General features: G+C 49.1%; 2 protein-coding genes across 5 annotated transcripts in view; one reads left to right on the top strand and one right to left on the bottom strand.

Annotated features, from left to right (window-relative positions):
* Positions 1 to 7,907, top strand: part of dnaaf8 (dynein axonemal assembly factor 8) — a 54,342-nt gene extending 46,435 nt beyond the window's left edge. For all 3 annotated transcript variants that reach the window (XM_033040714.1, XM_033040713.1, XM_033040712.1), the window contains 4 exons: positions 1,250 to 1,461; positions 5,790 to 5,875; positions 6,433 to 6,502; positions 6,976 to 7,907. In XM_033040714.1, the coding sequence (XP_032896605.1) occupies positions 1,250 to 1,461; positions 5,790 to 5,875; positions 6,433 to 6,502; positions 6,976 to 7,140 (533 nt within the window). In that variant the 3' untranslated portion in view covers positions 7,141 to 7,907. The remainder of the gene's footprint in view (positions 1 to 1,249; positions 1,462 to 5,789; positions 5,876 to 6,432; positions 6,503 to 6,975) is intronic.
* A 298-nt stretch (positions 7,908 to 8,205) lies between these two features.
* Positions 8,206 to 14,763, bottom strand: part of nlrc3 (NLR family CARD domain containing 3) — a 36,429-nt gene continuing 29,871 nt past the window's right edge. For both annotated transcript variants that reach the window (XM_033040716.1, XM_033040715.1), the window contains exons 16-19: positions 12,848 to 12,931; positions 10,609 to 10,692; positions 9,442 to 9,525; positions 8,206 to 8,685 (exon numbers count right to left, since the gene is read on the bottom strand). In XM_033040716.1, coding sequence (XP_032896607.1) covers positions 8,595 to 8,685; positions 9,442 to 9,525; positions 10,609 to 10,692; positions 12,848 to 12,931 — 343 coding nt within the window. In that variant the 3' untranslated portion in view covers positions 8,206 to 8,594. The remainder of the gene's footprint in view (positions 8,686 to 9,441; positions 9,526 to 10,608; positions 10,693 to 12,847; positions 12,932 to 14,763) is intronic.

Here is a 14,763-nt window from a genome sequence, read left to right as displayed (position 1 = left end):
ATGCAGGCTGTTGGTCTTGGCATCATGTTTGGCACTGACATCGTGGGCTGCAGGGCCTGTTCCTGTGCTGTTTTTGGGGGATATTCTCTTCAGTGTCTGGAAAATCCTCAAGTAGTTCAGAAAAGCCAGGCATTTGCAGAGCTGCCAAGTAGTACAGAATTTCCGTATTTTGTGTTGTTAAATACGGATTTTAAATACGGAGTTCAGTTCAGTCTGAAGAAGGGTCTCGACCAGAAACGTCACCCATTCCTTCTCTCCAGAGTCGCTGCCTGTCCCGCTCCAGGTTTAAACAGAGTAACGTGTGGGAATTTAAACGAAGAGCTGTCGGCTACAGCGCTATGGGTTCTAAATATAGCACTACCAGTTGGTGCGCTATGGGCTTTACACATAGTGCTATGGCCACAGCGATATGGGTCACAGAAAATTCTCGTATAACAATGAGTCTTTGGAATTCTCTTTGAGCCTTTAATTATTTTTCAGACAGTGATAAAATTCTGGATAAGCCTAGTGGTGAAAGGTTACCGGTGGGATTGCAGTTACATTGGGATTTACCTTGATTTTACAGAACGGTGGGTGGGCTCAAGGGGGAGAGAGGGTGGGGTAGATAGAGGGAGAGGATGGAGAGGGGAAGGGGGGAGGGAGAAAGAGAGAAGGAGAGCGGGAGGGAGTGAGGGAGGGAGGGAGAGAGAGGAACGAGGGAGAGAGAGAGAGAGGGAGCGAGGGAGAGAGAGGGAGGCTTCCAAAATGGCTTCTGCATCATCATCTGGTGCTAAAAGCAGGAAGCAGCCGTTCAAACAGCAGTATACAAAGAGATGGCAATGAATGCACTGTCAAGTAAGGTGCGTAGAAGATATGTCAATTGGTAGCAAAGTTGTGCATTCTTGTACTCTTACATGGGTATGGCTGCACATAAAAAACAACATTTTTTCAGCAAAATGGCACCGATTTCCTCAGCAAAATACTGATTTTCAAGTACTAGAACACTGAAATGTTCTGACCAAACCTGGCAGCTCTGCATTTGGTTCTTACACTGAACATGTTCTATGATGCTCTAACCTGCTCCCAGTTGATGTTCCAGGAGTGAGCGGGATTGTAATGAAATGCTGGGGATGATATGTGGGCCATTGCTCATGTGTGTAACTGGGTCTGAAGTGTTGGAGGCTGCAATGTTATATTTGAGATGATCTTCCTTTACCTGTCACTGCACCTGCTTTGACCCCTGGCCTCTCCATTGCTCTCTCCCCGATAGGCCTGCTGCTGCCCATGGCTCTGCGCCAGACCATGTGCCTACTGCTGGCTCCCCCCCTCATCACCAAGTGCCACCACCCCCCCTACATCGAGGTGCTGGACCAGCTGGGGGGCTGTGGGTTCCAGGTGGTGGGGGCCAGGATGGGCGTGCTGGATCGGTCTCAGGCTCAACATGTGATGGAGATCCTCTCCACGGACATCAGTGTGGCCACGGTGAGCTCTCTTACACAGATTCAGGGATCTGGGATCCAGGGCAGGTAGTGTCAGCAAGCTGTCAGCAGCACAAGTGTCTGTGTGCAGGTCGGCAGCTGTTCGGACAGCCCAGTGTGCCACAGAGGGTTAGAGCAGCAGCCCCACTGCAATAAGCTTTAGGCTTGGTCCAGGATTCCCCAGACAGGTCAAGGGGGAGAGGAGGCAGTGCCCATTATTGGTTGGTTGGTGTCGGCAAGAAAACTCGGTGCTTGGGAGGGGCGTGTTGCCAAACAGTTTAGGGCACAAGCAACTGCAGGTGCTTAACAAAAAAAGACGAAATGCTGGAGTAACTCAGCAGGTGAGGCAGCATCTCTGGAGAACATGGACAGGTGACGTTTCAGGTCTTCAGTCTGAAGAAGGGTCTCGATCCAAAACAGTGCTTATCCATGTCATCCAAAGATGCTGTTTGACCTGTTGAGCTACACCAGAACTTTGTGCCAAAGGATGAGGAGTGGGGAAAGAGGATGCAGGGACAGTGTTGCAGGGCTGGGGAGAGGTTTAATTCCAGAACGCATATCGCTCTGTTCCCCGTGCGGCTCTGGGACTCTCTGATCATTGTTTAGTTCACCTTATTCCGACCGACAGGCAGAAACTAAAATCTGCAACGCCTGTGGTCAGAACAATGAAAAAGTGAATAAGCAAGGGCATTGAAAACCTACAGTCATGCTTTGACTGTACTGATTGGAATGTGTTCAGGGAAGCAACCACAAGCCTTGATGAATATACAGATACAGTGATGTCATATGTCAGCTTTTGTGAGGACAGTTGCATTCCCACAAGGACCTGGATCTGGTTCAACAATGACAAGCCCTGGTTTACAGCACAACTCAGGCAGCTCCACCAGTCTAAAGATGAAGCCTACAGGAGCGGGGATGCAGACATCTACAGGCAGGCCAAGTACAAGCTGAGAAGAGGAATCAGAGCTGCCAAGGCAAGGAAAGGTACTCTTGAGAAGTTGAGGAGTAAGTTCTCAGCTAATGACTCACCTTCAGTGTGGAAGGGCTTGCAAGAAATCACCAGCTACAAGAGGAAAAAGCCCCGCTCCTTGGACAATCATCAGCTGACCAATGACCTGAATGAAGGTACACAAAATTGCTGGGGAAACTCAGCGGGTGCAGCAGCATCTATGGAGCGAAGGAAATAGGCGACGTTTCGGGCCGAAACCCTTCTTCAGTCTGAAGAAGGGTTTCGGCCCGAAACGTCGCCTATTTCCTTCGCTCCATAGATGCTGCTGCACCCGCTGAGTTTCCCCAGCAATTTTGTGTACCTTCGATATTCCAGCATCTGCAGTTCCCTTTTGAACACAATGACCTGAATGAGTTTGATAGACAGAAAATAACACCCTCCCCAATCATCACTTCACACCTACTTGCAGCCTAACTCCTGTCTGCAAAGGCTGGGCCCTTCCCCACCCACTGCTCCCCAATCACCACTTCACACCAACCTACAGCCTGACTCCAGTCTGCAAAGACTGGGCCCTCGTCCACTACCCGCCCCCTCCTTGCTGCCCAACATCAGTCTGGCCACTTCTCCATCACTAACAATAGAAATTGAGGATAGGCAGGTACACAAAAATGCTGGAGAAACTCAGCGGGTGAGGCAGCATCTATGGAGCGAAGGAAATAGGCAACGTTTCGGGTCAAGACCCTTCTTCAGACTGATGTGAGGGCGGGAAGAAGAAAGGAAGAGGTGGAGACAGTGGACTGAGGGAGAGCTGAGAAAGGGAGGAGAAAGCAGAGACTACCTGAAATTAGAGAAGTCAATGTTCATACTGCTGGGGTACAAACTGCCCAAGCGAAATATGAGGTGCTGCTCCTCCAATTTACGGTGGGCCTCACTCTGGCCATGGAGGAGGCCCAGGACAGAAAGGTCGGATTTGGCATGGGAGGGGGTGCTGAGCCACTGGGAGATCAGGTTGGTTGGTTATTGCGAACCGAGCGGAGGTGTTGGGCGAAGCGATCGCCAAGCCTAGGCTTGGTCTCACCGATGTAGAGCAACTGACTCCATCCTATCCCCTCTGGTTAAATCCCTCCCTACCTATGTTCAAAACACCTCATAGGTTCTTCGTCTACACCATGACTTTCATTTTCCACGCCCCCATTCCCTCATCTTCACCATGGATGTCCAGTCACTCTCAGCATAGGAACACCACAAGGCTGGGTACTCTCCCCTCTCCTCTACTCTCTCTGTACCTCCACATACACCTCTGTCAAGCTTCTCAAGTTTGCGGACAACACAACCCTGATTGGACTGATCCAGGTTGGGGAGGAACCTGCCTACAGACAGGAAGTGATACAGCTGCTGTCCTGGTGTCTTCACAACAACCTGGAGCTCAATGCTCTTTAGACAGTGGAATTGATTGTAGACTTTAGGAGAGCTCCCCCTCCCCTACTCCCACTCACCATCAACAACACCACAGTAACGTCTGTGGAATCATTTAAGTTCCTTGGAACCATCATCTCCAAGGACCTAAAATGTGAGGCCACCATCAACTCCAGTCAAAAAGGCCCAACAGAGGATGTACTTCCTGCGGCAGCTGAGAAAACACAATGTACCACAGGCAATGATGGTCCCGTTTTATACTGCAATCATAGAGTCTGTCTTCACCTTCTCCATCATGGCTAAGTCACCAAGCATGACATCCAGAGGCTGCAGTGCATTGTTCGATCAGCCGAGAAGGTTGTTGGCTGCAACCTTCCCCCATTGACGACTGTACACTGCAAGGGCCAGGAAGCCTGCAGGTAATATCATCTCTGACCCTCTCACCCTGGCCACAAACTCTTTGAAGTACTTCCCTCTGGGAGACGAATCCGGACTGTCAAAGCCGTCACAGAGCCGCCACAGAGACACTTACGTAAGAATGCTGTTCATCGATTACAGCTCAGCATTCAACACCATTATACCATCAAAACTGATCACCAAACTCGGTAACCTGGGCATCGACCCCTCTCTCTGCAACTGGATACTGGACTTTCTAACCAACAGACCCCAGTCTGTTAGGTTAGACAAGCACACCTCTTCAACCCTCACCCTGAACACCGGCGTTCCACAGGGCTGTGTGCTGAGCCCCCTCCTCTACTCCCTCTTCACCTATGACTGCACACCTGTACATGGTACTAACACCATCATCAAGTATGCAGATGATACAACGGTGATTGGCCTCATCAGCAACAACGATGAGTCGGCCTACAGGGAGGAGGTCCAGCACTTAGCAGCATGGTGCGCTGACAACAACCTGGCCCTTAACTCCAAGAAGACCAAGGAGCTCATTGTAGACTTCAGGAAGTCCAGGGGCGGCACGCACACCCCCATCCACATTAACGGGACGGAGGTGAAACGTGTTTCTAGCTTCAGGTTCCTGGGTGTCAACATCTCCGATGACCTCTCTTGGACCCACAATACCTCAACTCTGATCAAGAAGGCTCACCAGCGTCTCTTCTTCCTGAGGAGACTGAAGAAGGTCCATCTGTCCCCTCAGATCCTGGTGAACTTCTACCGCTGCACCATCGAGAGCATCCTTACCAACTGCATCACAGTATGGTATGGCAACTGCTCTGTCTCCGACCGGAAGGCATTGCAGAGGGTGGTGAAAATTGCCCAACGCATCACCGGTTCCTCGCTCCCCTCCATTGAGTCTGTCCAAAGCAAGCGTTGTCTGCGGAGGGCGCTCAGCATCGCCAAGGACTGCTCTCACCCCAACCATGGACTGTTTACCCTCCTACCATCCGGGAGGCGCTACAGGTCTCTCCGTTGCCGAACCAGCAGGTCCAGGAACAGCTTCTTCCCGGCGGCTGTCACTCTACTCAACAACGTACCTCGGTGACTGCCAATCACACCCCCCCCCCCCCCCGAACACTTATTATTATTTATTCAAATCATTTGCTATGTCGCTCTTCCAGGGAGATGCTAACTGCATTTCGTTGTCTCTGTACTGTACACTGACAATGACAATTAAAATTGAATCTGAATTTGAATCTGAATCACAGCCAGACATAAAAACAGCTTTTTTTCCATGAGTAGTAACTGTACTCAACAGCCAAAAGTCTGTAGCCTCCTTTTGCTCTGGTATTTTATTTTATTTTTCACATGTTTAAATTATAATGTTTCATTTTTAATTGTCTACTGTATATCGTGTTGTTATCCTTGCGAGCAAAGCACCAAGGCAAATTCCTTGTATGTATACTTACTTGTCTAATAAAACGCATTCAATTCAATTCAATTCAATTCAGTGTTGCTGGGACGGGGGTGGTGGTTAGTTCTAACCATCTATAGTTTTTATTGTTCCTCAGTGCTCACTGCTCACAAGCGGTCCCTGCCTGATGCTGGCTCTAGAGAGAGATAACGGGGTCTGCTGCTTTGGCACATTACTGAACAGGTGAGTAACCCTGCCATATCTTTAGTTCCTGGTGGTGTATCTTCAAAAGTTTAATTTCTACGGGGTGACTGGGAGAGGCGATGCTTGCAGAAGTGGAAACCGCAGCAACGTTGTTATCTGTCACTGACCAAGACCCTGGCCGTTCCTCATGTGTTGCTGATGTTCAGCGATCTCTCACTGCCTGTTGGTCAGGTAGAGATGATGCTGGATTTAACACAGAAACGTTGGCAACAAGCTTGAGAGTTTCTGCCCAAACTCTGTGTTTTCACCTATCTGCAGTGACAGGGCCCTGAAACTCTTACTGCACCGTCCAATCTGGTTCCAATTCCCTGGCCCTTCACTGTGTTTCCCCTCGGCCACAAATAAAAATACGCCACAAACTGGCCCTCGGCAACTTCTTGCCAATTGATGACATTTCTTTTCATTGCCCAAGGCAGCCCCTTCCAATCCTCTCCCTCCCCCTTCAAAACCCACCCGCGCAGTCAGAGAGGAATCCAGCATTTTACCTTGGTGCTTTAAAGATTCAACATTCACAGATCAGCTGTCCTGTGTTTCAGCCTCAACTGGGATAAACTGGAGCTCCAAGATTGCCTGCAACATTTGCTGTATCCAAAGACTGAGTTACAGGCAAGTACTCGGCGAACAGCCAACTCACTCACTCACTCACTCACACACACACACACGTCGCAATCACATACGCACACTCACTCACATACATACACACACTCACTCAATCTTACACACATTCACGCACACACAAATACACACACAAACGCACCCTTTGGCCCATTGTGTCCACGCCAACCATCTTTCACCCAATCACACTAGTTTCATGTTATCCCACCTTCTCATCCTCCCGAGACACTGGGGGCAATTTACAGAGGGCCAATTAACCTACAAACCCTTTGGGATGTGGGAGGAAACCTGAGCACCTGGAGGAAACCCACGCGGCCACATGGAGAACGTGCAAACTCCACACAGACAGCACGCAAGGTCAGGATTGTGGTGCTGTGAGGCAGCAGCTCCACATGCTGCACCACACCTTATGTCTCAGGTCCTGTGTTAGTGGGTGACTGGTCACTGTGTTTTGTGTTGAGCAGGTGGAACGGTTGCTCAGCTGTCTGTTCGATACCCTGGCTCCTGAGAGTATTCATCAGGTTGTTCTCCAAGACTGTGTACCTGCGCCAGGCACGGGAACATCATTGCCGCAACTCCAGCCTGCAACACCTACAGTTGCCCAAGTGCTCAACTCAGCAGCAGTTTAGAAGCTCCCTCCTCAAACTTCTAATTATTCCATATTTGAATTTTATCCCCATATATTTATTATTCTGTAATCATTCACAAACCAGGTAATGAGAGACTGCACACAGTAACTGGTCCTTGTTCGCTGGGTCTGCTCCTATTCACCGCGCTGTATATGACCCCCTGCCCTCCTCGCCATTCCCACCGCTTCTTCCCAGTGAGGCCTGTGGTAAAACATGTTCTCCCCAGCTACTGCTGGAGTGTGTTCACAACCTCTTGCTCCACCACATTGCTCAGCTTAAGCTGCTTGCCTGCATCGTACGCGATGAATGGGTTTATCCTGTAAGCACCAAGACATGGAGCCACCTGTGTATTCTGCTAATCTTGGAAAGGGCAAAGACAAGAATTCCCTCAACATCCAGGCAAAGCCCCGTGAGAGATTCAGCAACGACAGGATCATGAAAGCCGCCTCTCCGTTGGTGGGAGGTGGACTCTCTCCATCAGCTTGAGTCGAGGCTTCAATGTATACGATGGGCGACAACACAGGAGCAGGGTGAGAACAGAGTGGCACTGCCTCTGTGGAGGGCGTTACCAGCTGAGATACCATCAGTGAACAGCAGCCTCACACCCTGAAGCACAACCCATTTCACAACTCCACCCGGTTCTTGCACTGTCATTGTATTGTACAAAGCTTATTTTGCTTTAGATTTAAAATCCAGCAACTCATGGCCCAACTGAAACATGGATGTTACTGTCATCTTATATATAAATTAAATACTTGGGTGTAAATGTATCATTGGGTGTATCATCATCTTAGGTAGAAAATAAACACATTTATCCAGTGTGCGCATCATTCCGTGCAGGCCCTTGGGCTGTGTCCGTGAGAGGGGAGGACAGGCAGTGAGGTGAATCCACAGCCTGTCACTGATAGTGTACCAGCAACAAGAGACTGTTACAAATTCACCACTGACGGAGTCACTCACCGCGTGAACAATTATTATTATCAATTATTAACAATTTTAATTATTTTAACTGGAAAACGATAAATAAGAATTTATACTGTAAATAACATATTTACAAATGGACCAAGGTGTCGGAAACTTCCACACCACCTCTGACACTTAACCATCGACAGTAAGAATCACTGCAGTGTGAGACCCCAACCTGTGGTCAGCAGTGAGGTGACAGGCCATTCCCAGTCCCTGGGGGTCAGGTGTCAGTGCGTCCCATACCATCTCCGGGGGTCAGGGGTCCCTGCTCCCCACATCGGCTCCCCGAGTCAGGGGTCACTGCACCCTACACTGGCTCCAGGGGTCAGAGGTCACTGCTCCCCACACCAGCTCCTGGGGTCAGCGTTCCCCACACCAGCTCCTGGGGACGTTGAAGTGCATGAGACCAGGGTGAGATGGAGCTGCCTGTCCAAGGCCTGGCCACAGAGATGTCCTTTGCCACTGGCTCCTCTTCGGCCCGGCCTGACTCAGATCTCAACCACACAATGCGGAGACTTGCTTCTGATCTCAGCAGCGATGACCTTTGCTCCCGACTCGCCAATCCTGTTGCCCTGGAGACTGAGAAAGCACCAATCAATAGAAATAGGTGTCAGACCGTGCTGCCCTGTGGTCCTTGTGGTGGGATTTTTAACTTGTGTACGGCACAGTGTCTCAGTGGGTAGAGCTGCTGCCTCACAGCGCCCACGACCATGGTTCAGTCTTGACCTTGGGTGCTGTCTGTGTGGAGTTTACATGTTCTCCCTGTGACGTGTGGGTTTCCTCCGGGTGCTCTAGTTTCCCTCCATATGCCAGATGTGTGGGGTCTGTGGGTTAATTAGCCCTCACTGAAGCCCCTAGGGTGGGGTTGAGGGGTAGAATCTGGGCAAATTGATGGGAGTAAACATGAGAATCAGGAGAATAACAAAATGGAATGAATGTAGAATGGTTATGCAGGGAATGGAACAAAATAGATTGTGCAAACAATAAGGATTGGTCTTAGCATCATGTTTGGCACGGACATTGTTGGCCGAGAGGCCTGTTTCTGTGCTGTGATGCTGACCTCTGGCCAAGATGGGTGGAGGAGTGCGGACCAGTTACGTCCCATCGCACGGTCACTGGGACTCGTGCTGCCGAGGGAATGGGGGAGGGGTGGGCGCTGCAGATTATGGTGACCCTCACAGTGACAGCATCAAACCCAGTAGCATCCTCTGCATTGCTGCACTGAGTGCTCAGATTGACAATCGCCTCAGTCACTTCACGTTTGGTTGTCCAGGGCTGAAGAGGAACGAGGCCAAGCGTGAGGCAGGCCAGAACCAGCAGAAGGGAGACACTTACTTGATGTGGACGAGACTATGGTTGTACTTCAGAGCGATGGCAATGCACATGGCCCCATCCAGCCCCAAGGAGTTCTCCTGAAGGCTGCAACGCAACAAACGCAGGAATCAACAGGGTAACACACGACTGGGTCACCAGTCCCAACATCCACAGTAACTCAACTTGGAGGCTGGAATTCAGACGAGGATTTCCTGCTTTAATTTGTTCCCGTGAAAGTGAGTCGATGAGTCGATTATAGGGGGTATCAGCTACAGGGAGAGATTGGACAGACCTAATTGTTTCCACTTGGGTGTTGGAGGTTGAAGGGAGACATGATAGAAGTAATATTAAGTCAATTGACATAGTGAGTGAGTGACATTCATAGGGTAGTTAGAACCTTTTTTCCCAGGATGGAAATGTCAAAGACTAGAGGACATAGCTCTAAGGTGAAAGGGGCAGAGTTTAAAGGAGATGTATGTGGCAGGATATTTTATTTGGGGGTGGTGGTGGAGGCCGGTACGATAGTGGTGTTTTAGATAAGCAGGGAATGGAGGGATATGGATAAGAGTTGATCTTAGTATCATGTTGGGCGCAGACATTGTTTGCATGTTCTCCCTATGACCGCTAGGGTTTCCTCCGGGTGCTCCCGTTTCTTCCCACATCCTAATGACGCACGGGTTTGTAAGTTAATTGGCCTCTGTAAATTGCCCTTAGTGTACAGGGAGTAGATGAGAAAGTGGGGTAACACAGAACTAGTGTGAACAATGGTCGCCGTGGGCTGAACGTTTCCATGCTGTATCGTTATACTGAATGGTTATGCAAAATTATCTACCTGGTGATGAATGAGCAGAGATACTTGGTGGAGAGACATCAAAAACAGGCTTGAAATTGCAGAACGTAATGACGGGTCATCGTGGCCGGCATGCGTCAATTGGGCCGAAGGGCCGCATGGGTCAATTGGGCCGAAGGGCCGGCATGGGTCAATTGGGCCAAAGGGCCAATGTGTTACACACAAGGAACAGCTGGTTGGCTGCCGGATACTCTGCCAAGCACAGCTAACAGTACATGTGGCCGACTCACCTGAAGCTCAGCCCTGTCCAGCTTTATGCTGTATTGCCATTTAATTCAGCTGCTATTGCTGTGCTATCCCAGAGCGCATGGTAACCCAAGGCATCAGAATGCACTTACTTGAGAGTCCGGAGGCTGTTGTTGACTTTCAGACCGGAGGCGATCGCCTTCACACCAGCCACACCCACAGCGTTCCCTCGCAGACTAGAAGAGACCAAACATTCAGTTGCCAGGAACACAGGCTACGTACATATATGCACCCATGTACATGTGCACGCACACTTATTTACACATACATACCATAGAAAGCATTTTAACAGGAAGCATCACATCTTGATTTGGGAACAGCTCCATTCAAGAAATTGCAGCAAATTGTGGACGCACCCCAGACCATGACACAAACCAACATCCCTTCTATTGACTCCATTTATACCTCACGTTGCCTCGGCAAGATCAGCAACATAATCAAGGACCAGTCACGCCCTCTTCTCCCATCCCCCATCAGGCAACAGGTATAGAAGTGTGAAAACGCACACCACCAGATTCGGGAACAGTTTCTTCCCAGCTGTTATCAGGCAGCTGAATCATCCTACCACGACCAGAGAGTCGTCGACTACTATCTACGTCTTTGATGATCCTCGGACTATCCTAGATAGGACTTTGCTGGCTTTACCTCGCATTAAGCGTTATTCCCTGTAAATGGATCGATTGTAATCATTTCCACTGACTGTTTAGCACACAACAAAAGCTTTTCACTGTACCTTGGTACATGTGACAATAAACTAAACTAATGTGCACTTGCACATGGATACATATACACGTACCTGCACATGCACATGCAAACATATACACGTGTGTGGACCTGCACATGCCTACCTTTACACATATATGTGGACCTGCACATACAATACAATACAATACAATACAATACAATTCAATTTATTGTCATTTGGACCCCTTGAGGTCCAAACGAAATGTCGTTTCTGCAGCCATACATTACAAACAAATAGACCCAAGACACAACATAATTTACATAAACATCCATCACATTGCTGTGATGGAAGGCCAAAAAAACTTATCTCTCCACTGCACTCTCCCCCCCGATGTCAGAGTCAAAGTCAAAGTCAAAGCCCCCGGCGGGCGATGGCGAATTGTCCCGCAGCCATTAAAGCCACGCCGGGTGATGCAAGGTCGCGCACCGGGTCTTGGTGTCAGAGCCCCCGGCGCGCGCTTGCAGAGACCCGCCGCCATTCCAAGCCGCGCAGGGCGGTGCTGTAAGGCCCCGCTCCAGGAGCTCTTCAACCCCGCAACTCGGGCGGGAGAAGTCGCCGTTGCGGAAGCCCTGAAAAGCGGACTCCCTCCAGGGACCCGCGGGCTCCCGGTGCCGCCCGCCAAACCCGCAGTTGCAGCCACCGAATCTCCGGGGGTCGGGTCGCAGCAGCGTCCACCACAGCTCCACCCGCTCTGGACTCGGCCAGCTCCGCGACGGTGAGGTGAGTAGTCGGCACCACAGCCCCCGGTCTTCCTGTTGGAGGCCGCTCCTCGTTGCAGCCCCAACGACAACGGAGACCCGACAAAGAAAAGGTCGGGTCTCCCGTGCAGGGAGAGATTTACAAGTTCCCCCCCCCCCCCCCCCCCCCACACCACCCCCACCCCCCCACACACATACCCCAACAAAAATAACAAAAACTACATAAAAACATAAGACATAAAATAATAAAAACGCAGACGGACTGCAGAGGCCGCTGCTGACGAAAGTCGCGCCGCCCACCATACACATGTGTACCTGCATGCATACATATACATACATGTACCTGCACATGCATACATATACACATATGTGGACCTGCACATGCCTATATATACATATATGTGTACCTGCACATGCATACATATACACATATGTGGACCTGCACATGCCTACATATACACATATATGTGGACCTGCACATGCATTCATAATCACATATGTGTACCCATGTGTACCCACACATGCATATGCATACACACATATATATATGCACGCAAGCACTAATATACTTACATGTGTGCACCTACACATGCTTATATATACACATACATGTACACACGCGTTTCACAGTAACAATCTCCCACGACCCAAGGCATGTCATGATGTTTAAATAAAAAAGTGAAGAGATTGTTGATTGATAACTTTGGTGTACAGACACATGGGAATGAGAGGGACCAACCTGCTGCTTTCAGTGTCCGGGCGATGGGATACATCACCAGGGCTCTGGTTTAACAGCGCGGAGGGTGATCCCAGTTTCCCCGCCCTTCCCGTCGACAGTACACGTGTGTGTGGAGGTGCGGACCAACGGAGATCAAGCCATGTACTCACTCCAGAGTGCTGAGGCTCTTGTTCACGGTTAAGGCATCAGCCAAGGCCCTGGCACCTCTCTCGCCCACGGATGTCCCCTGTAGACTGCAGTGAGGAAACCAGTCAACAACACAGCTTCACGTTACAACGTACAAAGCCGATCAAGGCAGCTGCACCCAGTATAAATTAACACATTGTACAACACTTCACACCTTATCTTAACAAAGAATCAGAATCATCATGACCAAAGATCTTATAGCTCCGCTATAGGATCTTTGATCATGACAGCATATAAGAAGGCCATTGAGTATATAGAAATAAGGAACTGCAGATGCAGGTTTTCAAAACAAAGACGGAGTGCTGGAGTAATTCAGCATCACTGAATGATATGGACAGGTAATGTTTCGGGTTGGGACCATTGAGCCCATAAGATCTTTGATTGAGCCTGTGCTGATTCTAATGCAGCCCTCAGCAGTCCCACCCCTCCTACAGGACTGCAAACTATTCCTCTCCAACAACTGTAACATTATCTCTCGGAACAGTGTGTGGAGTTTAGTTTAGTTTATTGCCACGTGTACCGAGGTACATTGAAAAGCTTTTTTGTTAGGTGCTATCCAATCAGTGGAAAGACTATACAGTCCAGTAAAGTCTGATTAAAGATGGTAAACTAGGACTGCTCTCTAGTTCGTGATTGAATGGTTCAATTGTCTGATGACAGCTGGGTTAAAACTGTCTCTTAAAGTATGCGTTTTCAAACATGCAACAGTGCCTGATGGGAGAGGGGAGAAGAGGGAGTGACTGGGGTGAGACATGTCCTTGATTATACTGGTTGCCTTGCCAAGGAAGCGTGCAGTGTAGATGGAGTCAACAGAAGGAAGGTTGGTTTGAGTGATGGTCTGTTAGCGGAGGAGAGGTTTCTTCCACCAGTAGATGGCGATGATCTCATTGAAACATATAAGATTGTTAACGGCTTGGACACGCTAGAAGCAGGAAACATGTTCCCGATGTTGGGGGAGTCCAGAACCAGGGGCCACAGTTTAAGAATAAGGAGTAAGCCATTCAGAACGGAGACGAGGAAACACTTTTTCTCACAGAGAGTGGTGAGTCTGGAATTCTCTGCCTCAGAGGGCGGTGGAGGCAGGTTCTCTGGATGCTTTCAAGAGAGAGCTAGATAGGGCTAGATAAAATAGCAGAGTCAGGGGATATGGGGAGAAGGCAGGAACGGGGTACCGATTGGGGATAATCAGCCGTGATCACATTGAATGGCTCCTGCACCAATAGGGTGATTTCACCAAAGGTCAAATGAGCGTAGATCCCCACCCACGTGACCGCAAAATTTAACTGGAGGACATATGTCACTTCCGGTACATGTTAGTGAATGGGAAAACACGCACTTTCACACCCGTTAAAAACATGGGGGTGTGGGGGATGCGCTAGTCGGGGTGACCGTGAAGCACAGCGACCTAAATTTTCAGTCCAAAAAAAAGATAGAAAGTAAGGTAAATTCAAGAGGGAGTTGAAGGTGTAAATACAGCGGAAGTGCTTAGCAGACATTTGCCGTGGAGATTTAAAGATCCAAAATATCGGGAATTATCGCGTTTGCTCGCTGCATTTCATCAAAAGTGGCATTATTGACTTTTTATCTTTATTCATTAGTTATATGAAAAGTTTTAAAAGTGAAAGATCTGTCATTAAAATTGCTAAATCGAGGAGAATTCCCTGCTATTGATTTGCACTAATTATGCTGATATCTCGGTTTGGTGGCGTGTCTGATTGAAAGTCCAGGAACCTGAGGGATAATAATAATAATAATAATAATAAATTTTATTTATGGGCGCCTTTCAAGAGTCTCAAGGACACCTTACAAAAATTGAGCATGTAGAGGAAAAACATGTAAGGGGAATGAAATAAATAGTAGAGACATGACTAGTACACAA

The sequence above is a fragment of the Amblyraja radiata genome, chromosome 22 (assembly GCF_010909765.2).
Source record: "Amblyraja radiata isolate CabotCenter1 chromosome 22, sAmbRad1.1.pri, whole genome shotgun sequence".
NCBI lineage: Eukaryota > Metazoa > Chordata > Chondrichthyes > Rajiformes > Rajidae > Amblyraja > Amblyraja radiata.
Note: the sequence above shows the minus strand (reverse complement) of the source record. Positions and strands in the feature narration are given on the sequence as shown.